At 40.2% G+C, this 25,805-nt stretch overlaps 1 protein-coding gene across 6 annotated transcripts in view; it reads right to left on the reverse strand.

Moving 5' to 3' along the window:
- Nucleotides 1-5,575: 5,575 nt before the first annotated feature.
- DNAJC6 (DnaJ heat shock protein family (Hsp40) member C6) overlaps nt 5,576-25,805 on the reverse strand; it is a 191,457-nt gene continuing 171,227 nt past the window's right edge. For all 6 annotated transcript variants that reach the window (XM_031968960.1, XM_031968963.1, XM_031968962.1 and 3 more), the window contains 6 exons: nt 20,325-20,393; nt 19,341-19,475; nt 17,424-17,687; nt 15,756-15,898; nt 11,062-11,238; nt 5,576-8,025 (listed from right to left, as the gene is read on the reverse strand). In XM_031968960.1, the coding sequence (XP_031824820.1) occupies nt 7,924-8,025; nt 11,062-11,238; nt 15,756-15,898; nt 17,424-17,687; nt 19,341-19,475; nt 20,325-20,393 (890 nt within the window). In that variant the 3' untranslated portion in view covers nt 5,576-7,923. The remainder of the gene's footprint in view (nt 8,026-11,061; nt 11,239-15,755; nt 15,899-17,423; nt 17,688-19,340; nt 19,476-20,324; nt 20,394-25,805) is intronic.

A 25,805-nucleotide genomic window follows, 5' to 3' on the forward strand; every position in this document is an offset into this window, starting at 1 on the left:
CTCCCCAAAGCCATCCCACTGTGGGCTCCCATCCCTAGGCGGCCCAATCAGAGCCCAGCCCTGCCTGGAAGCCTCCTCCCCACCCCAGCCCACCCCGACCCGGTCCGCGAAGGGAAGATTGGGAGCGGGCCCGGACCCTGCTGTGGAGAGCGGAGATACTTAAAGATGGACACACACACACACACACACACACACACACACACACACACACACACAGAGGAAAAAAAATAACGGATTTGTGGCTGAGAAAGGAAAGGAGAGCAGCGAACTGTGGGCTGCCCCTTAGCCACGCCCCCACGCATCTTTCTTGACCACTGAGTCCGGCCCGTGTAATGAAGAGCGGGGCCGAGAGATCGGGGCTTGCGTTCCCCCTCCCGCACTCCCCGGGCGAGACGTTTAAACTCCCCGGGATCTTGGCCCCAGCTCGGGAGGGGGGCGGATCTGCGTTGGGGGGCGGGGGGAGCATTCCAGCACTGGGAGCTCTCTACGGTTACAATCACATCACAGCTCAGGGAAGCCCGACGCCAAACTCAGTGAATGGGATCGCGGATCTAGAAGGAACCTTCCAGGTCCCCATTCTACAGATGAAGAAACGGGCTCACAAAGAACTGGACAGATTTGCCCCGGATCATGGAAGGTAGAAGCAGCATTCGAACTCAGAACCCAGTACTCAAGGGTCAGCGGCAGCTTTTCCTCAGACCCCCTTTCTATGCCCATCCCTGAACACTCCGCAGTTTGTCACTGGGGTCGATGAAAAGACCTCAGGGGGAAACCAATTCTTTTGAGCTTTGGGGGGGCAGACGCTTTTTTCTCAGCTCTACTCAGCCCTTCAGCACCAGAACACAAGTTTTCTTCAGAAGGAAAGACTGGCTGGTCTTTACTTTCTTCTTATTTCCTCTCTCTCTCCCACCCCTTTTCCTTCTCTCTTCCCTTCCCTCCTCTCTGTGTCTGTCTGTCTGTCTGTCTCTCTCTGTCTCTGTCTGTCTGTCTGTCTCTCTGTCTGTCTCTGTCTCTCTCTCTCTGTCTCTCTCTCTGTCTCTGTCTGTCTGTCTGTCTCTCTCTGTCTCTCTGTCTCTCTCTCCTTCTTCTTCTCTCTCTCTCTGTCTCCCTCTCTCCATTTGCAAGTACCCCCAGTCATGCTGTGTACTTTCATTGAAGACCCTTGGAATCTTCCCAACACTTGTTGAGTCGAGTCGTGCCCTACTCTTTCAGCTCCCATTTGGCAAATTTTTTTCTTGGCAAAAATACTGGAGTGGACTGCAATTTTCTTTTCCAGTTCGCTTTACACATGAGGAAACTGAGGCAGAATTAAATGATTTGCCCAAGGTCAAACTGTTTAGTGTTTTGGACTAGGTCTTCCCAACTCCGGGCCTAGAAAACTCTACCCACTGAGCCCCTTAGATGCCCCAAGGCATTTTGTGACTTGGGGCAAAGCATTTCAACTGTTGTGGCCCCATTTGTTTGTTCTCCTAGAGATGAGGGATGAGGGTACTGATGTGCAGGTTAGGCAGGAATGGGTGGGGTTCCCTCAGGAGCCAAGAAATTCCCTAAACCCAAAGCTTTATTGTTAAAGAAACACCAAGAGGGATTCTCTTGGCTCGCATGTCATTCTCATGAAAGAAGAGATCTGCAAAGAGTCATTTTCTGAAGACCCATTTTATGCTTGGGTCTAAAGGAAATCTCAGGTGAAAGTGAAATCTTGCCTGGAGTTGGGACTTCCCTCAAGAAAGCATATCTTGCTCAAGAGGATGCAAGACCATTTGGGTTTGCAGATCAAAGGAGACATTTTGTTGGTGATTTTACATAATTTTGCAGGGCTCACTCAGGTCATGCAGAGTTTTACTCTCATCGCCAGCATATGGGAATTTGTCCTATACCGCTTTTCAGGCTTAAACTTGGGTGGATTTGTGCCCTCGTGAATGAAGGGGCCCTCTCCCCATCTCTGCCAATGGAAGTCCAACCGGTGTCTTCCCATTCTCCTCGATTCAAATCCATGTTCTCTTGAAGATTTCTCGCTCCTCGTGGGTGCCCCACAAAGGAGCTACCCAAAATACTTCCTCTGTGATTTTACATTTCCTAGGCACCAGTGAAGCATTCTGGGTTTTCCTCCCTTTGTCCTTTGCTCTGGCTATACCTCCTTTACCACTTGAACTTATACTTAATGATAACCGATAGTAAGACAACTTATTGGGGAGAGGCCATGGAAAAAAAGCAAATGGGGATGTCTCTGCATAGATATGAGAGTTGAGCCCAGGAGACCAAAAGAGATCACTAAGAGAAAAAGTAAGGAGAAAAAAGGGGGGTTCAGGGCTATAAAATTCCTGAGGCTGTTGGTCTAGCAAAGAACATTAACCAGGTAGCAACAAAACAAGCAAAGATAGTCAGGAAAATCCGAGGATGAGGAAATATCCCGGATGTAAGGGCGAACAACTGTTGCATGCTAAATACTCACTGACAAAGGGTGGACCGAGGACATGTGGGTCGGTTTGGTCATTATGGGTGATTTTTATCAAATGATATTTGATATTTGATAACAAATGATATTTGGTCATTATGAGTGACAAGATCGGCAATTAGTCACATTGCAAGATAATGAAAAGGGAAAGGAGAGCGTGGGAGGTAGTTTCTAGTTTCTAGTCTGTGAGGGGATGGGAGAAATAGGAGGATAGCCTGAGGACCTGGAAGGAGGTTTAAGATGTATTTTGAGATATCTTTGTATCCCTAGCACTTTGCACTTAGGTACACATAGTAAGAGCTTAATAAATGCTTGTTGATTGGAGCACAGAGGAGACTCCCCAGTTGGACAGTAGGGTCAAGACTGAAAAAGGAGAAAGGTAAAGCCAAAGGAGGGGAAATGGTGAGAACTATCAAGGGAACAAGGGGAAACCCAGATTGAGGAAGAATGAAGCACAAGGAGAGGCGAATCTCATTGATTGTCAGTGTCTGGCCCAGAAATGTTCAGTTATATTTATTGACTCTTCTCATCCAGGGACAATAGGCGCTCTGATGGCCCATTTTTCCTTGCAGCATTAGTCACAATTTCCAGAGAGTTTCTTCTAAAACAAGAGCTTTATCTCTTTGATTGACTCAAGAAAAAAAAAAAAAAAAAAAAGCTGCTCCTACTGTTCTGAAATTTATAATCTTATAGTAGTGCCCCATTGCCTCAAGCACTGGGTAGTTGAGACATCTGTCCATGGTGATAGAGCCAGCAGATGGCAGAGAATGGGGTCTGCACCCAAGTCTTCATGACTCCGAAGCTGGCTAGCTACCCACTGAGCAAGACTGCCTTTCTGATCTATCTGCTTCATGGTCCCATATGCTCAGTGGTCCTTCTTTTCTTCCTTGTCCATGTGGCATTCTCCCAGTCCCCTCCTTGTTTACTTCCTGCATCTCCACACAGGCGGACACCCTACTCCCATCTAGGAAGCACTCCTACCATTCTCCTTTGGAAAATGCCCAATTTCTCCAGAACATCCCTCTAGGTCCACCTCCTCCCAGAGATCTCTGCGGATCTCAGCTATTATTACTTCTTTCCTGTATGTTAATTTGCACTACTTTATATATTCTATAAACATTTAACAAGTATTCTTTCTGAATCCTTACTCTGCCAGCTTTTTAGAAGACAAGATTTACTTTTGCCTTCAGTGCCTTCTATATGCCTACCAAATAAGAGTTCAGTGGCTAATCCTGGCCTTCACCATCTGGTGGTAACTAACTTCCCCAACTCCCCTGCATTCTTGCCAGATGAGACTTCTCCCCAGACGAGACTTCTCCCCATTCCATTTTCAACCTATTTTAGACCAATCTCGTGCGTTGGGGAAAGGGAAGACAAGGGACAAACCATTAATACGAGCCCTTAAATATAAAGCACTTTACAAATATTACCTCCTTTGGCTTTCACAACTATCTTGAGACGTAAGCAAGTGTTCTTAGTATCCCATTTTGCAGCCGAGGAAACAGGGGAAGGATATGACAAATTTTATCTTGAGTCTATCTATGTATCTACCTGTCCCTATGTCTTCAAAATCATTGTCATTAAGTGAGGGACTCTCATGAGAAAAAGGTGACTTCCATTTTCCCTTCAATGACACTGCTGTCTCCCCGGGCTTTGCCTAGGCTGTCCCCTCCACAGGGCGTGTTCTCCCCCTCACCTTGGTCCGCTAGAATTCCACCTCCCTCTCTGTTCTCTCTCCCTCCAGAAATCATCTTGTGTTTATTTACATGCTCAGAATTTCAGTCAGAATGGAATTCAGAGGCCATCAAGTCCAACTCATTTTACAAATGAGGGAAACTAAAGCTTGTGGTGTACATGTTGTTCCACCCAGTCAGCATTTTCAGGGTAAAGACTCTGGCTTTTCTTTCAGAATCCCCAGTAGTTAATACAGGACCTGTCACATAGTAATAAATGTTTGTTATATGAATAGTTGACAGCATTAGTTTGGCACCCAACATTTGATGAGGTCACCGATAATGTCTTTAAAAGAAACGACCGCAGGAGATCCCACCATTCATTGGTGCCATGCCAAGTCATGGGCTCACAGGACTGGTGACCACAAAGGGCCCCAGAAATCATCTTCGTCCAATCTGTCATCTCACAAGGGAACAGACTGAGGTCTGAAGAGGAAAAATGTCCCGACGTTATTACTTCAAAGGCTCACTCCATCACATCATTAACTATCCAGTAAATCTCCTACTTGCTAGAATGAAGGGGATGCAGTTTCACAACTTGCCCAGAGCATCACATGACCCCAAAGGCCCAAAGGTGCCAGCTAATGGTCCCAATGCTCCAATGTATGGAATGTTATTTTTAAATCTCTGAGACAAGGATTCTTGACCTTTTTTTGGTGATCAGTTTGCTGAAGCCCATAGACTCCTTTTGTTAAGTGTATAAATTAAATGCATAGTATGACAAGCAACACTAATTAAACTGAAATGTAAATGTAATTTTTCCTTATCCAGATTTATGGGGTTTCTGAAATCCATCCAACTAAACTCCTTAGAGGTCTGTGGACCCCAATGTAAGACCTCCTTCCTTAATTCTATCTGCTAACTACTCTGTACATGTAGCTAGAAGATAGATATTACTATCTTCTAGAGGGCATTGCCTTTGCTTTTTTTTAGTATACTCAATGCTTAGCACAGTGTCTGATATAATTGCTCAATCATTTTTCATTATGTGATCTCCTTTGGGGTTTTCTTGGCAAGGATACTGGAGTATTTTGTCACTTCCTTTTCTAGCTCATTTTACAGCTGAGGAAACTGAGGCAACTAAGGTCAAGGGACTTGCTGAGGTTTGTATCTGAAGCTTCATCTGAACACCAATCTTTCTGATTCTGGACTCAGCTCTCTATCTACTACACCACCTACCTACCGATATCTGATATAAAGATAGAATTTAATAAATGCTTCCTGTCCTGGGTGGAAGGGGAAGACTCAACAAACTCAAAGCTCCCATGAAATGTCCCCTTTTTTTAATATAAACAGGTCTCCTCCCCCACTTCTTTCCAATGGAGCTCCAGCCAGCTCTAACTAGCTTTCATCCCTTCACCTCTACAAGCACAAAACATACCTTGAGTTTATAACAAATACTGTTTGAGCTTTTTAATAGATATATATTACAAACGTCTGAGACCAATCACACATTTCATCGTGTAGAGTATATTTACAAAAAAATATATATTACAATATTTTTTCCTTAGTGAACAGTTGACCTGAACATCAGCAAGCTGTCGCTACCAAATGTTTAAAAGGAATGCAAAAACCTCTTGTTCTGTGTGAGTTAAGAGTTTCGAGATCAGCCGGGGGTCCAAAATCTTAATGCATCCAGAAAGCAAACATGGCGGCGGGGAACCAAACGTTTCAGGTCGGGAAAGAGCCTCTCTCTCTTTGCTGAGTACATAAAGGTAATGGAGCTATGGACACTGGTGGGTTATCCCATACATGATACAAAGCTAATAGACTTCTATCATTTCAAAATGTACATTACATCCACAGGAGATCCTTTTTCTTTTATTAGTAGTAATATTATATAGGCGTCGGTCACACGATATCTACAAGATGGGGATGAGAACAAAACAATTCACAGGACTGTGGCTCACATTTCAGTTTCAAAGAGGACAAGCACAGATTAGACCAAAACATTATTTCTGAAGGGGTTAATAAATAACATCCAGTTGGTTATGGTTACCCCGGATGCTTTATGTTTGTATAGGAGGGAAGGTGGGAATAATATCATGTGCAGGTTTCACATCATCAGTCAATGGCAGTAAATAAATATGGACCCAATACACCAGAAGGAGGAAGGGGAGGGAACCCACTGATGAAGAGGAAGAGGAGGAAGAGCGATGTTCTATCAAATAGGATGTATTTTGACATGCTGCTTTTTCAGTATTTTGAGTGCTGGAAGGAAATTAAAAATGGGCAAAGAAATGATTGTCTTTAAAAACACCAACTTGAGAAATATTTTCATGATCTTTGAGATGGAATTTTCCCTACAAACCAATCCCCAAAATCTTCTTGTCTGTCTGCTGGACTTATTTTATCAATGAAGTAAAGAAAGAGGAGGTGAGACTGGGTTGACCCAGGACATTTTTGTTTGTTTGTTTGTTTTCTGAGAAAACCAACTGTTTTAATGCTGTGCTGAACTCCAGCTTGAGGGAGGACGAGGCAGCTTCTGTTGGTCACTTTCCTGTGCAAAAGCATGTGAATGTTCCTGTTTTGGAGCATCCTATTTCTTTCATACCAATTAATCCTCTGGAAGGAGCTATGGAGGGGAAGGGTCTAGATTTTCCCCAGGTGGATAAGAAGCAAGGAAACACTGACAAGTCATTTGACTTGGTCTGGAAGTAAACTGAAATTTTCTAAGTGAGGCTTGCTAAGTACTGACCCTTCGCATCCTTTATTTCCCAGATCCTTAAGAACCTATCAAAGGCAGAGTTTCTTCTAAATGCAAATTCTCATAATTAGGAGACAAGGCCAATTCCTTCAGAACCTATTTCTAGCCAAGGACAACATATGTGCCTGGGAAAAAATGATTAGAATAAAAAACTTGGGGCAATAGACTGGCCCACCCCCATTACCACCCCAGTTTAAATAAGAAAGTTCCTCTTAATCTGGCATTAAATTAGTCAATTGTAGGCTTCTCAAACCGCTTATTAACCACACCTTAAATAAAAGAAATGAAGCTGAAAGACTCTAAGCCTCTTTTAGGTACAGGAACCTTTGAGGTGTCGTTCTTTTACTTTAATTTACCCAGTCAAATCAAGTGACAATCAGGTGCTATTGGAAGGGAGCTAAATCTTTTCCCAAGTTTCCCATTAAATTTCAAGTAGGCCACAAAAGGCTGATGGGCCAATATAAGTATAAAGAATGATGCTCTAGGAGAAGTAGATATCCAAGCTATTTTGTTCTGTCTAAGTCTGTCTGACCCAGTGACATGGAAGACAGTTTTGTGAGAGGATCTAAAAACCAAACTCTGACAAAATCCAATCTTCCATCAGAGTGAATTTCTTACCCAATATTTGCTCCTTGTCCCTAAAGTGTAAAAATTCTATCCCTAATTATTGAACATGGAGATGAAGGTCATACCTGGTTGGGTATGTATCATCTCCCTTCCCCACCACCTCCCCCTACATCAAAACTCTCCGTTCAGTATATACGACCTCAGTTTTCATAGGGCGATGGAGTATGGTCATTGGATCTCCAATGTCACTCACACGCCGGTAACATTCGAGAAGGTTTAGGGTGATACCATCTAGAATCCTAGCCTCCTGTTTCTTTATTCATCAGAGAAGGGACGGGCAGAGGATTTAAGTGTTTGCTGTTGGGGGATGTCTCATTTGGGTTCATCTGTGAAAATCTCCATCGGGACAAGAGAAGGAAGCATTAGCCTGGGTCTGTAGTGGAGACAGAGGAGAGAATAGCTTAATACAAGGGCTTTTGGCCTTGATTTTCAAATTCTGACCAGGCATCATTCAGCTCCATGAAGATCATCTTGGCGTATTGTTCATACGGCTGCCCAGTAGCCTGGAAGGAGAGAAGAGAAGTAGATACTTGGTTATAAACCAAGGAATTACTGGGAAAACTTGTGTTCTCAAAAAGGGAGCTTTTAAGGAAGAAAAACTGCTAAATTTCCTTGTGAAACCTTTGCTTTCTTTTTTTGGAAAGCAGCTGGGTAAGTAAAAAGATATGAGTTCAAATCCTACTCCCCACAGGAGCTGTTGTGATACCAATAAAATTATATGGCCTTTCTCAGCCCCAGTTTCTTCATCTGTAAAATGGGGGTGATAAAAGCATCTGTCTCACAGGGTTGTTGAGAGAATCAGATGAAGTAAGGATGGGAGAAAAAAGAAATTTATATGATAACTTCATGATATATTTAAAAGGAATAGCAAGTAGATAGTAGACGTGCTATGTGCAATCATCTTTCTTACTTTACTGTGTTATAGAGATGCTTGTTTTATTCCAGGAATTAAAAAAAAACTTTAAAGGGATATAATATAATATATAATAAAGATAATTATATCAGCATTATTGTTGAGATAATATATATTATTGATGCTAATATTGATTTCTAAACCTAAATTTGCATCCCTTTAGAAGAATTCCCAACTATAGAGAATAATAGGGCAAAGATAAATTTAGAGTTTTAATCGTCATACTCAGGGCAATTCAATTCAATTCAAATATTTATTTAATTCAAATATTCAGCATTTAAGCCTGCCAGAAAGTATGTCTGGTATTAGAGACACAAAGAAAAAATCCCAAAGCCCCTGCCTTCATAGTGCTTACCCTCTTGTTGAAAGGGGTGCAAGCAACATTAAGAATTAAGAAACATTTATTTCACTGGGGGGGTGTGAGGAGAATGGAATCTCCAGAACATCATAACGGTGTTCCTGGAGGGATTGGAGAATGGGATGGAGTGCTGGAGAAGCTGGGGAGCAGGGGATGGGAAGAAGAAGCATCTGACTTGGGAGCAGCCGCCCCCAAGGAGTGGGGAAGATTCTGCTTGGTACTTTCTATTTTTTTCTAAATTTATTTCCAATCTGATTCTCTCATTCTAGGGATCTAATGTAGACAGAGTTTCCTTGAACACGAAGGGATAGAGTGATTTGTCCAGAATTACAAAGACAATAAATATCAGAGGCAGAAGTTAGAACCAAGTTTTCCTGCCTCCAAGACTCCATCCATCATGTTCTACTGCTTTAGCAGCAGTTTGCTATAACGAATGACCTTTATTAACTAGACACAACATACAATAGTTGGTGTGTTACCATGGAACTGGAAGTGTTTATCCATACCCCTTGAAATTTTGGTGAACTGGACCCAAAGCCCTGGTCTTTCCCTTTCTCCCCATTACAACCATGAAGAAAGCAAATTTGGTTGTAATAGAAAACTGATCAATTCCCTCCCATCCCCACCCTACACTTCGGTTTCTAAAAAACAGTATGTTACCTTCCTTGACATCATGAAATACTCATGTTTGTACTTCTAGTATATCTCCAGTGTTTGATACATAATAAATACTTAATAAATGTTCCTTGATCAGTTGATTCATTAATAAAGAAGTGGGTATCCACCAAAAAAGATTCATGGTACCTTCTTTCTTCCTAATCACTCATGGCTTCCAATTCCCATATTCCCTTTTCTAAAGAACAGTCTCAATTTTTCATAATGGTGAGAGAAAAATCATTCAATAATTATCTCTCAAGCTTTTTATACTTAACAATGGGCTTCTCAGAAGACAAGATTCAGAACCTGCTTTTCCTGACTAAAAGGTTCCATTCATTGTGTCATACAGCTTCCTGGTAGCTTCTTCTTATAACTAATTATCTAGACTAAGTAGGAGCTACAAGCAGTAGCTTGTAGGCAGATTGAAGGCAGATAGCAGCAGATAGCATCCTGGACTTGGAGAGTCAGTAAAATTTGAATTCAGATTCAATGCTTTTTCTGGCAACTCTCTGAGACCAGGAGATGCAGACTCCATTTCCAGTGTGAGCTTCCTCAGCTAGAAGTTCTGGAGCATCAGTGAAATCCTGGTCAATCCATCTTCCCATAGCTGAACATATTTCCAGATTCCTGTATCTGAACAAGGCAGCTGTCAACATGCACACGTGGACAAATCAATGAGAAGCTGACCTTTGTAAGCCTTTTGAGTTCTGCTTTGCCCATTACCCAGTGCAGCAGCTTGCACATAGTAGGTCTTTGAAAAATGCTGGTTGGCTGAACGATAATTATTTTTCAGTTATTAAAATTCTTTTAAAAGCTATGAATTTGACTTCACTATAATTTGGGGAAGTCAATCAGTTGATCAGCAAGTGTTGATTAAACATGAGTCAGTTACTAGATGTTGTGATAGAGGCTATGGGTATAAAGGCAAAACAATACAGCCCCTGCCTTCAAGGGATTACATTCTACAGGAAAATTCATGATATATATAGATGAATACATATGAAATATATGCAAAATACCAGGTGCAGGAGGAAGGGAGGAAGAGGAATGAATGTGAATTTATTAGGTACTGTGTGCCAGGCACTGTGCTAAGCAACTTACAAATAATATCTCACAGATGAAATCAAGGATCCTATCTTCTTTGGCTCTGTCTTCTATTCTTCCATGTTAGAGAATACACTATGGAAGATTTAACCCTTTCAGCTCTGGAGCTCATTCCTTGGGGCTCGTGCTACCTTGGCTGATAATCAGTCTTTTTTGACTGAAATATGAACTACTCTATCCCAGTCAGCCCACTCCCCTATATCTATTTGTCATCTATTATATTATAAGCTCTATGAGGACAGGAACTGATTTATTTTTGTATTTTTATTTCTAGGGCTTGGTATACGGTAAACAGTTAATAGTGTTTTTTTGATTTATTTATTCGTTATGTCATTCTTTCCTTTATTAATCAAAATGTACAGGGCATTGTGTTAGAGACCATGAGACAATGAGAAAACCTGTGATTTATGACAATAAAAATGCATGAAGGTACAGCGCCAGCTAGGACATGGGTACATTCTTGGAATAGCGAGCAACCTGTTTCCAGCATCCTCCAGTTCTACTCACTTTGTCTGGATGTACCACAAGCACGGCCCGCCTGTAGACCTTCTTCACCTGCTCAGGAGTGACCAGGTCAGCCATACCCACGGGCTTCCATTTGGTCTCCCCTGCCCACAGCACCGTGTGCATGGTGGATAGCAATGCCCTAATGTTCCTCTCCTTTCCTTCTATCCATTCCAGGATCTGTCGATGAAGAAAAAGAAGTCAGCACCCATTCATTCAACAACCAGGATCACTGGACTACACAGGAGGGAGCCAAGTGCCAGCATAATATATATATTAGACCTATATAGAGTTACTACATAGAGATATACATTAGATCTATGTAAAATTAATATATAGAACTATATTAGACATAAACATAGAGATTATATAGATACATATATTACATAATGCACATGTTATATAGATACATATTATAGATAGATACATATATCTCTCTATATAAATACATAGATTTAAACACACATATAGAATGAATATATAGATTCATATATATATAGAATATCTATAGAAATATATATAAAATATATGTGTATATAAGAGACATATATTAGATATGTATGTAGAGAGAATTAATATTCTTATTTTCTAGATAAGGAAATTGGGGTTCAGAGAGTTAAATGACTTGCCTAGAGTTGATCTACATTTAGCAAGGAAAGGAGCAGCATTCAGTCTCAGAGCTGCCATTATTTACACATCCATATACTACACCAAGCTACTGTTTTATGTATTCAAATTAATCTAAAAACTAAACATTTATTTTTTTTTAAATATAAAGAAAAGCTTCTACTACAGAAATTCAATGTTTAATGAAGCTAGTGGGAAAGTGGTTCTGCTCAGAGAGACAATAAATAAAAAGACAACTCCCAAAATGAAAACCTTGGCACCCAAGGAATAAAATCATTTGAATGATTTTAGATACAGCCCCCTTATTTCAAAGATGAAGGAGCTGAGACCTGGAGATCAAGTAAATTGCTCAAGGCCATACAGGTAGAATGTATCAGAGGTGAGATCTGAATCCAGACTCTTGACTCCAGAGCTGGGTTGATTTCCACCATATCATGCCACTATAATCGGCATAAGTCACAGAATCAGACCAAGAACAACTTCAGTGGCCACGAGTCCAATCCATATTCCATTCCAAACTCTGACAGATGGCCACCCAGCCTTTTCTTGAAGCATTCTAAACTAACTAGCTCATTGCGCTCTGGGAATAGAGACTCTACCAATGCTGCTATATTCTGTGAGTCAGGGATTAAAACCATCTCTGAGAAATTACAAATGGTAAATATTTCTTCGAGAACAATCTGTAGTGGGTGTGAACCCATTATAACATCCTACAAATAAGAAACTATAAGGCACTGGAATAAGGGATGAAAAGAAATGGATGCTCGAAAAAAGATGGGCTGGCCATATGGTGAGTATGAGGATGTAATGGATCATCAGTTTGAGTTCTCCATCAATCTCCTCCTCTCATCAAGAACAAGAATGATAGGTCCCTGGCACATCAGATGGACTCCCCAGTGGAGGATTCATGGAGAAAAATGGCTGAAAATTCCAGGAGATGGGTTGTGGGCTCCATTATTGAGGGGACTAGCCAAAGAATCCATTTGAAGAGCAGAGCTTTTTCTCATTTAATTCTTGTTCTCATTTCTGGAACCCAGCAGACCAAGGAGAGCTCCCCTATGGTGGGAAGATACCAGAGTTTGCAGGGGTGAAATCCCAGGGCAAAGTAGAATTGAGGGGCTTTTTGTCTTGCTCTCCTTACTATCTGCATGATATCAAAATCATTTTCTCAAGACTTTGCAGTCTCTTTCTCTTAAGTGACCTGAAAGCACGAGATGCTTGTCACTCATTCACAGTGTCGCCCTTGCAAATCATTTAATCTTCTAAGACCTTCAATTTCTCCTTCTGTCAAGAGAAGATTATAGTCCTTGTGTGTTTGATAACTGAGCTAAGAGTCCGTAATCAAAGGGTAATATTCCCAGGGCAGAATTAGCCTTTTCCTGAGCAATTTTCCTCACTGAAACCCAAAATTGAGCTGTCACCTCTCACCATGGCCTAAGTGGAAAAAGAGGGAAGTTAGAATCTGAGACTTACAGCCAAAGAACATGGGAATCTGGTCACAGGTAAATCAGAAGGATTTCAAATAAAATCTGAGCCAGATCAGATGGAAGATGAGAAGCAGCCCCACGCTAAATTCTCTCAACATTTCCTTCCAAACAAACTTAAAATAAGACCTCAAATAGGAATTTGGAGCAATGGATCCAACAAAAGACCAGGGTGAGATGTATTTCCAACCTAAGACAAATTAGGAGGTTGGCAGGAAAGATCTGTGACGTTAGGGTGGGAGCTGATCTGGAGTACACATGGAGTAGGCCCTGGCAATGACCACTACAGCAGCTACAGCAGTAGGAGTAGCAGTGTTGGGAGCTTCCAGACCAGAGAGATTGTCAGAGAGACTAGAAGGGACCTCATGCTGGCACTGGGTGTACCTGGTGCTGATGGACAGTTCTATTGACAATATACTTGTCTGGGTCACAGTTCCAGGATGGAGAGCAACACTGGGGATCAGGCACAAAGAAGCAGGGGCCCTAGTCCCATTCCAAGTCAGAGAACTAGTAATTACAACTGCAGGAAAGCATTGGAACCTGGGTAAAGACTAGAACACAGATGCAGAGAAGATTATGACCTCTTCCCAGTCACACCACTTTGGAAGCACCATAAAGTTACAGGTCCTAGAACTAGCTGTGAAACAGAAGCACAAAAAGGCCTGAAGCTTGGGACAATGCTTCCTCTCCCACAGGTGAACTCACCCAACTTTAATATAAATTTCAAAGTCAAAATATAGTCTGAGAAAATGAGCAAACAAAAAAATTGACCATGTTGACATGGAAGATGAAGATGCAAACTCAGAAGACAATAATATGAAACTAGCCACAACCAAAGCCTTAGAGGAAAATGCAGATTAAATATAAGACCAACAAGAATTACAAAATCAAATAAGAAGGGTGGTGGGGGTGGGGATAAGGAAAGGAATGAAAGTGATTTCAGAAAACTATGAAAAGAGAATTAATCAACTTAATAAAAGAGCAAAAAGAAAAATACTGAAGAAAATAACACCTAAAGAAAATACCAGAATTTGTCTAATGATAAAGGTAGCACAAAATTCCACCAAAAAAAATTCCTCAAAAAGCACCATTGGGCAAATGGAAAAAGATATGTGGAATCTCAATGAAGAAGATAAACTTAGAGTGGGGCACTGGAAACTAATGCCTCCATGAGATATCAAGAAACAAACAAAAGCAAAATGAAAAAAAAAAAAAGGAAAAGAAAAGGTGAAGGAGAGGTAATTTAAGAACAATCAGACTACTTGAAAGCCATGACCAAAACTAGATAGCAAGAAATTATCAAAAAAAACAAAAACAAAAACAAACAAACCTGGAAGCAAGCAATCCAATATAAGTTAAATGTACAATTTTTCTTAGCATATTTCCATATTCATCATGCAAAAAAAATCAAATCAAAAGGTTAAAGGAAAAAAATGAGGAAAAACAAGTAAGCAACAATAGCAATAAAAAGTTAAAATACTATGATCTGATTCACATTCAATTTCCATAATTCTGTCTCTGGATACGAATGGCTTTTTCCATCACGAGTCTATTGGGATCTCCCTGAATCACTTTATTTGTTGAAAAGAACCAAATCAATCACACTTGATCATCATCACATAATCTTCTTCTTTCTATGTTCAATGTTCTCTTGGTTCTACTCAATTCCTTGCAAGTCTTTCCGGGATTTTTTGAAATCGGCCTGCTGATCATTTCTTATAGAACAAAAATATTCCTTTACATTCATATACCATAGTTTATTCAGCCATTCCCCAGCTGATGGGCATCCACTCAGTTTCCAGTTCCTTGCCACTGCAAAAAGAGCTGCCACAAACATTTTTGCACATGTGGGTCCTTTTCCTTTTTTAATGATCTTTTTGGGATATAGACCAAGTAGAAACATTGCTGGATCAAAGGATTGGAGCATCTTACTTCTCCATGAACCAGTTGTAAGCAGTGAGATTGTGTTAGATAGTGGTATCCTATTCAAATAGAAACTGATTCCTGCTAGCTGTACATTGACTTAAAAATCACAAAACAACATTATCTATGTTGGATTGTATTCTTATTTCTTTTGGTAAGTATTACCCAATTATATTTTAATCTGGTTTCATGGCAATGGAGAGAAGGACATCTCTGATGTTGGGTATGGAGTTCTGAATATGAATCAGGAAGATCTGAGTTCAAATTCTGCTGGAGATACTGACTGACCTTTAGTGAATCACTTAATTATTCTCAGACTCAATTTCCTTATCTGTCAAACAAGGATAATAATAGTACCCTTCACAGAGTTGTCACAAGGCTCACGTGAAAGAACAGGCAAACTACTTCATAAGTAAGAGTAAGACACTCTACTGCATAAGCATTAATTCATAGTAATGGTGGTAATGGCACTATTGGGAATATTAGCAATAGTAAGAACAGAGGTAAAATCTCTAGCCTGTCCCACGGAGCAACAGAGACTTAAATTCAGACCCTTCTCTAAATCCAGTTACCTTTTTACTAAATCACATCGGCAACTTTAGGCTTGATAGACATACGGTGGGCAAGATGCAACCATCCAATAATTTTTAGCTACATTCTCACCTTCAGTTTCTCAGGGTCCATGTCTTTTGCCATTTCTTCCTTTCTCATTTCAGCTATTGTTCTGGGACCCTTTTTATCTTTGTGAGCATTGAAACCTTGACTGGACAGAAGGTCTTCAAAATCAGCTGCTTTTGATTTCCCCTCTATGAAATAAGAAAGCGATCATTCAAATTCAATTATTTCCATCATTGCAGCATTCCCCAACTAAGAAACACACATACATTCACAAAGAATATTTTTTTTTCAAAATTAGGGATTTTGAGATATTTTGTATAAGGCACAAAACAACTATACCTACACCTACCTCCACAAAGATGAGGTTGCTATTAGGTCTTAATCTTATGTCTCAGAATCATGGAATTGACATTCTCTCAAGCTAATGTTTATATCTTTTCCTCTCTTTAGCCAAGCTCCAAGAAAAGGTCCTCTCTTTTCATTGTCTCTCCTTCCATATTTCCTATTCACTTCTCATCAAGAATGCTTGAAAATAATATTTTATTAAAGATTTTAGTCATTAGCTTCTATTTGGTAAATTCTGATTTTGGTAAATGTTTTTTCTTAAGTAACTCTTCTTCCAAGATATCCTCTTTTCACATTTTTTTCCATACCTGTCAATTGGTTTTCAAAATCATTTTAGCTCTTAAAAAAATTTAAAACTTAACTTTTCCAAGAATTCTAGTTGGACTTGCATCTAAGCTGAATTTTTCTTTTAGACTTTACTTATAAATATTTGTTAGTCATTCTCTTCTTCTGAGTTTATGCCTCCAGCTTCTCTGTCATCATAAAAGCTCTTTATGGTACTATTCTTCTTTCGTTTGTGAATTCTTCTATTCTACTTCTGGACTTTGGATAATATGTTAACCATGAGTTCTGGGCACTTAAGGAAAGAATGTCTGGCCCAAGTGCCTGTCTTTCTGCTGCTTTCACGATTCAGGATGAAAGCTTGCAGAATTTCAGTATTCCCAAAATGATGGGATCCTGATAAAGTCAGGCTGCTGCTCTCCTGGGCTAAGTTTTACAAATTCTTAACTGATATTTGAGGCTTACAAAGTGTTTTCTGTGTACTATCTCATTTGTTTGTCACAATAACCCTGTAAGGTAGGTGATCCAACTATTAATATTATTATTTTATAGATCTGAATCCCTTTCTTCCTGACTCTATAATATTTAGCATGCTATCTACATTGTGATATAACTATTTTGATATACCCTCCTTTCATACTTCATTGGGGATTATCTGAGTTCCTCTACTGGGCCATCTTTGATCTACAGCTGCTGGTCCATTTATTTGCTTTCAAATGCCTATTGTATCATTTTAAGCTTTCCAAAGGCCCCCAATAGACTTCAATATCGAAAGATAAAAATGGCCAAAAGAAAAGACATACATGGACTTTTCATTCAGAAACAAATCCACATTAGAAAAACTATTTTGGAGTTCTCAACTCTCTCAAGTCTCCATCTTCCCAAAAGAATAATTAAGTGATCCTTAAAAGCACAGAAATTAAATAACTTTCTTCTTGCTGTTTTCCCCAATTTCTCATCCTTAACACTTTCTCTTCTGTCTCTCCTTCCTCCCCCTTTCCCTCAAGCAATTCCTACACACATTCATTTTGAACACCAGAACACAACACATGCACTCTAACATCAAGTCCATTTGAATGATTTTACCCAAAGTAGAAGGTCCTTTTCCACGGTCGTTCTGACCACTTGGCATTGATGAGAAGCTTACATTGTAGTTCGGTCTGTTCTGGGGAGAGGCATGGGGCATGCTGGGCTGTGACTTGGATTGAGTTTGTTGCCATGAGTAACCAGACCCCTGCTGCCATCCCCCACCCATTGGCTGGGGAGATGGCTTCTGTGGTGAGCTAAGAGGGGGGAATCCTCCACCTAACCCGGTTGGCGTGGTGGGCTTGCTGGCAAATGAAGAACTACCTGCAACAAAAAGAAAATGTGTACATTTTGGCCATCTCTTGACTATTTTTGCAACTCACATATTCATATCGTGTCACAATTTCAGTGGCAATTATCTTGATTAAAGGAGGTTCGAAGAGGGAAAACTAGGAAATCTGGTCCTGTATCCCGCTTAAACTTGTTATCATAGAAAATCATAGAATTATAGATTGAGAGGGAATTTAGAATCTGGTCTACCCCTTATTTTATACATAAGGAATGAAACCAAGAAATATATTAACAATGTCCCCAAGTTACACAAAGCATGTGGTAGAGCGGGGATTTGAACCCTGATCCTGTCTCCAAATCCATGATTTGATAGCACTTGTTCATTTCTATTCTTTTTCTTTTTTTGTTCATTTCTTTTCAATGAATATAAACTAATCCCATTTGTGTCCTTGAATCAATGAAATCTTTTAAATATGTGAATTACATGCTTGTGAATAAAAATATCAATGTGAAGATTGTCCTTAGGAGTCATGTTTTTCATACAGTTACATCAATTAGTAGAACACCTTTCCTGATTCCCAAGAGTGTGATCTCTTATTTATTTTCTGTGTATGTTCTGTACATCTGTGTGTGTGTGTGTGTGTGTGTGTGTGTGTGTGTGTGTGTGTGTACATCTGGGTTGTCTCTTTTCATAGAATATAAACCATCAAGGTCAGGGATTGTCTTTGCATCCCATTCTATCTTTGCATCCCCAGGACAGTGTCTGGCTCAGACATAAGGTCTGAGTGCCATCGGTTCTCAATCAATGGAGTACCAACTGGACACTAGGGTGGATACAGCAAGGACTCAAAGGCAGCCAGTATTCAAAGTCATCTAACTCAACCACTCCTTCTAAAATGAACAAAGTGAGAAGCTAAAAGAGGAACCAGATAGGTATTTTGTTAATGACGGAGAGAGGATTTGAACACAGATCTCTTGATTCCCAATTTAGCCTCTTGTTTTCAGTCCCCTCTCCCCACTCCCACCACATCAGACCTTTTATTTATATTCTCATTTTATCATAGCACTAACCAGAAAAAGGGAAAGAGAAAGCCTCCTTGTCATAGACCCAACAAATTCCCATCTACTTCTCCTTACCTTCAAACCCAAGATAAGCAACTGGGCAACAATGATAGAGAGCCAGACCCAAAACCAGGAGGGCATGGATTCAAGTCTTGCCTCTGACACATATTGGTTCACTTAACCTCTGAAGGCCTTCGGTAGATTTCAGAGAATTACTGCTCAGATAAGGGAAGTTTCTCTATCAATGAATCATAGTCCCTCATCCTCTCCTTCCAAATGATTTTACAGGGTTAATTTAACCCATCAAATCACTGGCTAGATGCTTTCTAAAGAAGTCCACCTGATTTGCAAACAGTACAAATCACAGGCCTGTAAACATTTATCAGTCTATTCTCTCTCAAGAGGAAATGAAGAGGGTACTTTTCCTAAATAAACTCCTACTTCTCAGTAGCAAAGGTTGGGGGACTAGAAGTTATTTATGAGGCTGTTTTTGACTAGGAATCTCTCCTCAAAAGCTTCAGGCATTATGCCCTGGAAATACACAAATTTCTGATCTTACATAATGTAAGACAGATGCATAATGGAAGATTTTCATCCATAAAAAGTGATTATTTTGACCTTAACCTGCTAAATTTGCCCCAAGTGTGCCAAGGTCAGCAAATGGGTCCAGAGACTGTGGTTTGTTCTGATGTGTTGGGGTGCTGTGCATTGAGCCCGTGGGACTGGTGGCCGCAGATTTGCTTCCCATTCCAAATCCACCTGAAGAGGAAAGTAGAGACATCCAACTTAACCATGCAACAGTTGGGATTTGCAATCTCAAGCCCCACTTGAGTACCTCTGTCCCCAAGAAGAGTTGTCATCCACACGACCTTGTAGGAGAATCACAAATGTGATTTGATGACCTCATACAGGGTTACTGAACAAACACTTTGAACGATTTTCCTGAGTTGTTAAATTGGCCTTTCTGTCTTCCCAACATGTGGAGAAGAGGGGAAGGAATATACTGCCATGTTTTCCTCCAGATTCTTCAGACAGATGCACGTGGCCTAATCTCTAATTGCCATGACTCAATTTATCAATATTCTTTCAAATATACAGTAACTAGAACTGAATACAATAAACTCTTCTGCTAAAGGAGAATACAGTGAGCCTATAACATCCCTAGTCATGGACATTATTCTTTTCTTGCTTCAATCTATAGTCATTTCTTAATTCTTTCTTAGTTCCACTGTCAAACTGTTGACTCATGTAGAGTTTAAGGAACTCTACGATCACCATTCTAGCTCATGGACTATTGTGCAACCACATATGTCCCGTATATGTTGATACAACTGGTTTTTAGAACTCAACTGCAAGACTTTACATTTGTCTCCATTACACATTACTTAGTTAGATTCATCTGACCATTCTAGCCTGTGGGGGATTCACTAGATCAATCCTGATTATCATGCATGGTGGTATCTACTGATCCCACGCTGGTATGCTTCAGAGAAAATTCAGCTCGATCTATCAGGGCCCATTTTTACACATTAGAAGCACTTCCTTTACGTTTTGGACATCATTTCAAAAATCAAACAGGAACCGACTGCTAAATCTGGAGATGATCACCTGGTTTACTGGGCCAGTCCCAACCTCCTGAAACATCTGGCTGGATGGAGACAGTGGGCGTGCTGGAAGCTGCCAAGTGAAAGAACACAACACATCATTATTCCCTTATCTAACATGTTTAAAAGTCCATGATCAGTACAAGAATGAAAAATTTATCAGTTCACTCCTCCTCCCTTTGCCTTAAGAAATGGGCCAGGTCCATGAGCACATGAGACTCCAGGTGTTGTTTTAGCCTTAAGCATGACTGAACCAGAGCCCGGCTCAGGTGCCAAGCCTGATCCTTTGAAACAGACACACCCAGAAGAGTAAAGAAAAGAGATCCAAAAGAAGCAGCAATGTGGATAAGGCCTAAAACTGTTTAAATGAAGACAACTTAAAATGGCAGCAAAAATCAGATCAAAAAGTCCATCCCTGAGCACTGAACTAACTCATTAAAGATAAAGGAAACTTTGAAGAAAACTACTCCTAGTATAAGACTGTCTCCATTCCTCATGAGTTCATATATATAAAGTCGATGTAGAATCAAGGTTTATAAAATGCACATTAATGTACTTAAAGTATTCTATAGCTTAATAGGTGCTATTGTTCCTACTGCTATCACCAATTTTGTGATGTTTAATTTAAATATTTTGAGGATTCTATTTCAGGAAGGATTTTCATGATGATGATAATAATATGGGTATTACATTTTATGGAAAGATTTTATGATGATAATAATAATAGGAGGATTATAATTTATGGAGGATTTTAGTAACAACAACAATAAAAAGAGGATTATATCTTATAGAGGGTTTTAGTGATAATGATGATGATAATAAAATAGTAATACCAATAACATCAAGTCTTATCTACATACTACTTTCTGATTTTTCCAAACATTTTCTACATATCATCTCATTTGATCCTTACAAGAACCCTGTGAGGTATAAGTATTATAACTGTTCTCATTTAGAAGAGGTAATTGAGGCAGAGAAGTGACTTGCCCAGAACGATGATGATGATATTACTATGGCATTTGCAAGCTCTGCAAAGTGCTTTACATGTTGTGATTTCATCTGATCCTCACTACCACCTTAGGAGGTAACATTTTGCAGATGAGGAGACTGAGGTCTAGATGGATTAAATTCTTGGTCCCCAGTCACAAAGGGAAGCTTTTAACCCAGCTCTTTTTGAGTCCACATTCATTATGTATTTTATCACACTGTCTCTCCACATTTGGGCGTGCATGTGGTGAAACACAATTTAATAGATAGATAGGTAGATAGACAAACAAAGATGGATAAATGTATAGATAGACAGAATAGATAGAGATGGATGGATAGATGGATAGCAGACAGGATAGAGAGAGAGAGATAGATGATAGATAGATAGATACCAGAAATAATCTTAGCCATTTCAACATGGAACAGAGCATTCTAACAAAGTGCCCTCCCCCATTCCATGTGTGGAACTGGGCTGAAGCAGCCCTCCCCACAATGTGGGGCATCTTTGGTTTTCAAAATATTCTTATTCCTTAGAGGACATTTTAGGGAAAATCTTTTCTAGCTCAGCTTTCACTTCACTGTCCAGACTCTTTCCTCAACAGTGATCTTGGTTTGATCTTGTATTTCTCTGGAGCTATTTTCACACACACATACCACACACACACACACACACACACACACACACACACACACTTTCCACCAATATCTCTCCTTAACAAACTGGGCTTTTGATGTTTACTTGTGGACCTGTAGCTCCTGGCACACAGCAGGTGCTTAATAAGTGTCTGAATAATTAATTGGAAATAAAAACATTTAAGACCCATGTGACTTTAAAGATTTTTTTCCATCTCTAACTCATCAAGATCCTCATACTGTAATACACTTTAATACAAACATGGCCACATCTCTTCTTTAACTCCATGGTATCATATTAAAAAAGCATTTATTAAGCACCTACTGTGTGTCAAATGCTGTAACAGATACTGCAGAGAACAAAACAAAAGTGAAACAGTATCGGCCCTCAAGAAGCTTAGCAAGGGAAGATGCTATGTCCATACATTGTTATACCAAACAGATACAATGTAACGGGAAGCAATAAAGAGCAGTACTACTGAGTGCTCCTGAAACTTCCCCATCAATAGATGGCGCCAAAGACTTATCTTCCTAAATTCAAATCCAGCCTCAGACACTTAACTAGCCATGTGATGCTGAGCAAGTCATTTCACCCTATTTGCCTCTGTTTCCTCATCTGTAAAATGGGCTAGAGAAGGAAATGGGAAACCATTCTAGTGTCTTTGCCAAGAAACTCGCAAATGGAGTCACAAACTCGGACTGAACAACAACAAAACAACAATTACCTGTAGAAGCTGCTTTCTCTTTTGGGGGAGCGGCAATGGCTCATGTTTTTATGGTCAAAGGTTGTAAATTGCTTTATGCAAATGGCCTCATTTGAGTCTTATAAGGCAGACCACAGATGATGAGAAACTGAGGCTCAGAAACGAATTGACTTGTTCACAAGCCATGTTACTAATACATAACTGCCGATTAATTTTTCTAAGGGCGCCTTTCCCAGTTCAAGGATATAGAGCTGGTGAGGATCTTAGAGACCACTGAGTCCTTTTCTCTTTACTTTGCAGATGAGGAAACTGAGCCACAGTGAGGTTAAGTGAATTGTTCTAGATCTTACAAAAGTGAGTATCCCAGGTGGGATTTGTGTTACGCCCTATCCACTCTACCACCTTCTACTCCCTCTGTGGTGCTAATCATTACTGATAATACACTGGAAGCTACCATATGTCTCTCAACTGATAAATAAAGATAAATTCAAATTAAAATCTTGAAAGGCTCTGATGGGCCTGGAGGTCCCTCGCAATAACAATCCCCATCAGAATTTTTGTGAGAAATGAAAACAATGATTAACAAAATGCTTAGTGAGCTGGAAAGGCCACAGAAACGCTCATCATGGCGGCTTGGACTACACCAGTGATTATGTGGGAGGAGATCTGTGAACTCTTGCATACTCTGGTCATTGAGGTGTGAACCCCCATTTTAGAAAAGAAGACATCCCTGGCAGAGTTATCTCAGGAAAGAAATAAGCACATTTAGGGATAGGAAAGAGAATAGGCTTGAAGTCAGAAAATTCGGGTTGAAAACCTCCTTTGCTAATTCTTTCTTTAAAACCTCAATCAAGTCACTCAAGTTCTCAGCCTCAGTTTCCCCCAAGTACAATGAAGGATTTGGACTACATGACCTTTAAGATTTGGATTACATAACCTTTAAGGTCACTTCCAGTGCCATCGTTCAACTTGGCCAGGAGGAAGGAGGTGCAGTGGACAAAAGAGTAGTAGCAGCAAGAATCTGGGAATAATTCAAGCTGGCCAGCAGGTCACGGGCCCCATTGCCTCCTGGATGTCTTCAAGTGAAGGCCGCCTAAGCACTTCACCAGAAATGCATGCTCTCGGAAGAGGCGGTCTGTCTTGTCGGCTCTTCTTTGTAATCCCCGTGCCCAGCATGGGGCCTTGAGCACATAGCAAGTGCTTAAAAATAAATACATGTTGACTGACCACTTGTTGACACTATATGTTCTTCTTTCTACACTACAACATTCTATGTTCTGACATTCTATGTGCTAGGTCTCAAGGTTCCACCCAGATCCAATATTTTATGTCCCAACATGCTGGGTCTCAAAGATTCCTCCCAATTTGAATGCTCTATTCAAACATGCTAGTTCTCAAGATTCCCTCAAGCTCCCACATTTCTATATCCTAACATGCTAGGTCTCAACGTTCCTCCCAGTTCTAACATTCTATGTTCTTTAAAAGAAATTTTTATTAAAGTTTTTTATTTTCAAAACATATGCATGGATAACTTTTTAGCACTGACCCTTGCAAAAACCTTCTGTTCCAACTTTCCCCTCATTCTCCCCACCCCACCCCTAGATGGCAAGTAATCCATATGTTCAAACATGATAGAATCAAGATTCTCTCCCAGCTCTAATGCTCTGTGATCTAACATGCTAGATCTCAAGGTTCCTCCCAATTTTAATGTTCTATTCAAACATGGTAGTGAAGTGCCCACATGAGAGAAAATACAGGACAGCCAAAAGAATGAAACAATAAGAGCGTTTATTGCTAGCTCGCAACTGAACTCCACCAGAACAGGGGAGTCAGCGAATGAGGGTCTCAGGGCCACGGGTTTATAGAAAGAAGAGGGAGACATCAAAATGCTTCTTGATACATTTGTCATAATAAAAGAAATTTCTATTCTAGACAGAAGACAAAGGTTATCACCCTCAGGGCGCCATTCCCAGATGGCAAGAAGCCAGTATTTCTTTATGTTTATCAAGTTGTCAAGGTCAGGGTTTTTTTAGGGCAGCACATCTGGGGGTGTAAAAATACCTTCTACATTAGGGCATGAAGACCTAGTAACAAACTCCTAACTACAGAGTTTCAAGATTATGTTTCTCACGGTCCCATCTGGGCTGCTTCTCCACTTCATTAGGTCTCAAGATTCCCTCTAAGCTCCCCACCTTCTATGTTCTAACCTGCTAGGTGTCAACGTTCCTCCCAGCTCTAACATTCTATGTTCTTTTAAAAAAAATTATTAAAGCTTTTAATTTTCAAACATATGCATGGATAATTTTCCAACATGAACCCCTGCAAAACCTTGTGTTCCAAATTTTCCTCTCCTTCACCCCCACCCCATCCCCTAGATGACAAGATGAACATTCTATGTTCAAATATGCTGGGGGGCAAGGTTCCTCCCAGCTTTAATGTTCTAGGGCCTAACATGCTGGGTCTTAAGGTTCCTCCCAGCTTTAATGTTCTATGACCTAACATGCTGGGTCTCAAAGTCACTTCCAGCTCTCACGTTCTTTTCTCTATCTCAAAATCATCCTCCAGAAGAACTCCAACTACACATTTGCCTTCCTTCTACTTCTTAAAAATCTTATGCCTGAAAGAAAACGGAGAGGAAAAAAAACCGATCTTTTCTATCTCAATGATTTTCTCTGAAGAAATAACTGTGCAACTTCCCCAACCAAGCGTGTCTGACTATCGTTAAAGAGCTTGTCAAGCTTTTCGAGTCATTGGGTCAGCGAGCGTGACAACATAAAATGCAAGGTGGTGTCGGGGCTGCTTTTATGTGAAAATTTACAGATGTTGAGGATGTCATGCTGGGATACAATAAATTCCAGAAATGGTCAGTTGGTGCTTCTGCTTAATCAGCAGAAGAATCTCCCCTCAACTTGCAGCACTCAGGCCCTTATTAGCTTTCTCTCTCCTGAGAAAAGGGCATTGCAAACATGTAAACTTATCCCTGTGATTAGAGTTTTAATAGTGTCCTTTTATTAGATTCTGAAAACCCCTATATTGGCCTTTGGATCTTAAGGCTAAGGAACTAGGGCAGCAGCTGATAAAAGAGCAAAGATAACGATATTATTGCATACTTGCCATGTGTGAAACTGGACTTAGATTTCGATTCAGCCCAGTTTCTTAAA

Source organism: Sarcophilus harrisii, chromosome 4, assembly GCF_902635505.1.
Source record: "Sarcophilus harrisii chromosome 4, mSarHar1.11, whole genome shotgun sequence".
Taxonomy (NCBI): domain Eukaryota; kingdom Metazoa; phylum Chordata; class Mammalia; order Dasyuromorphia; family Dasyuridae; genus Sarcophilus; species Sarcophilus harrisii.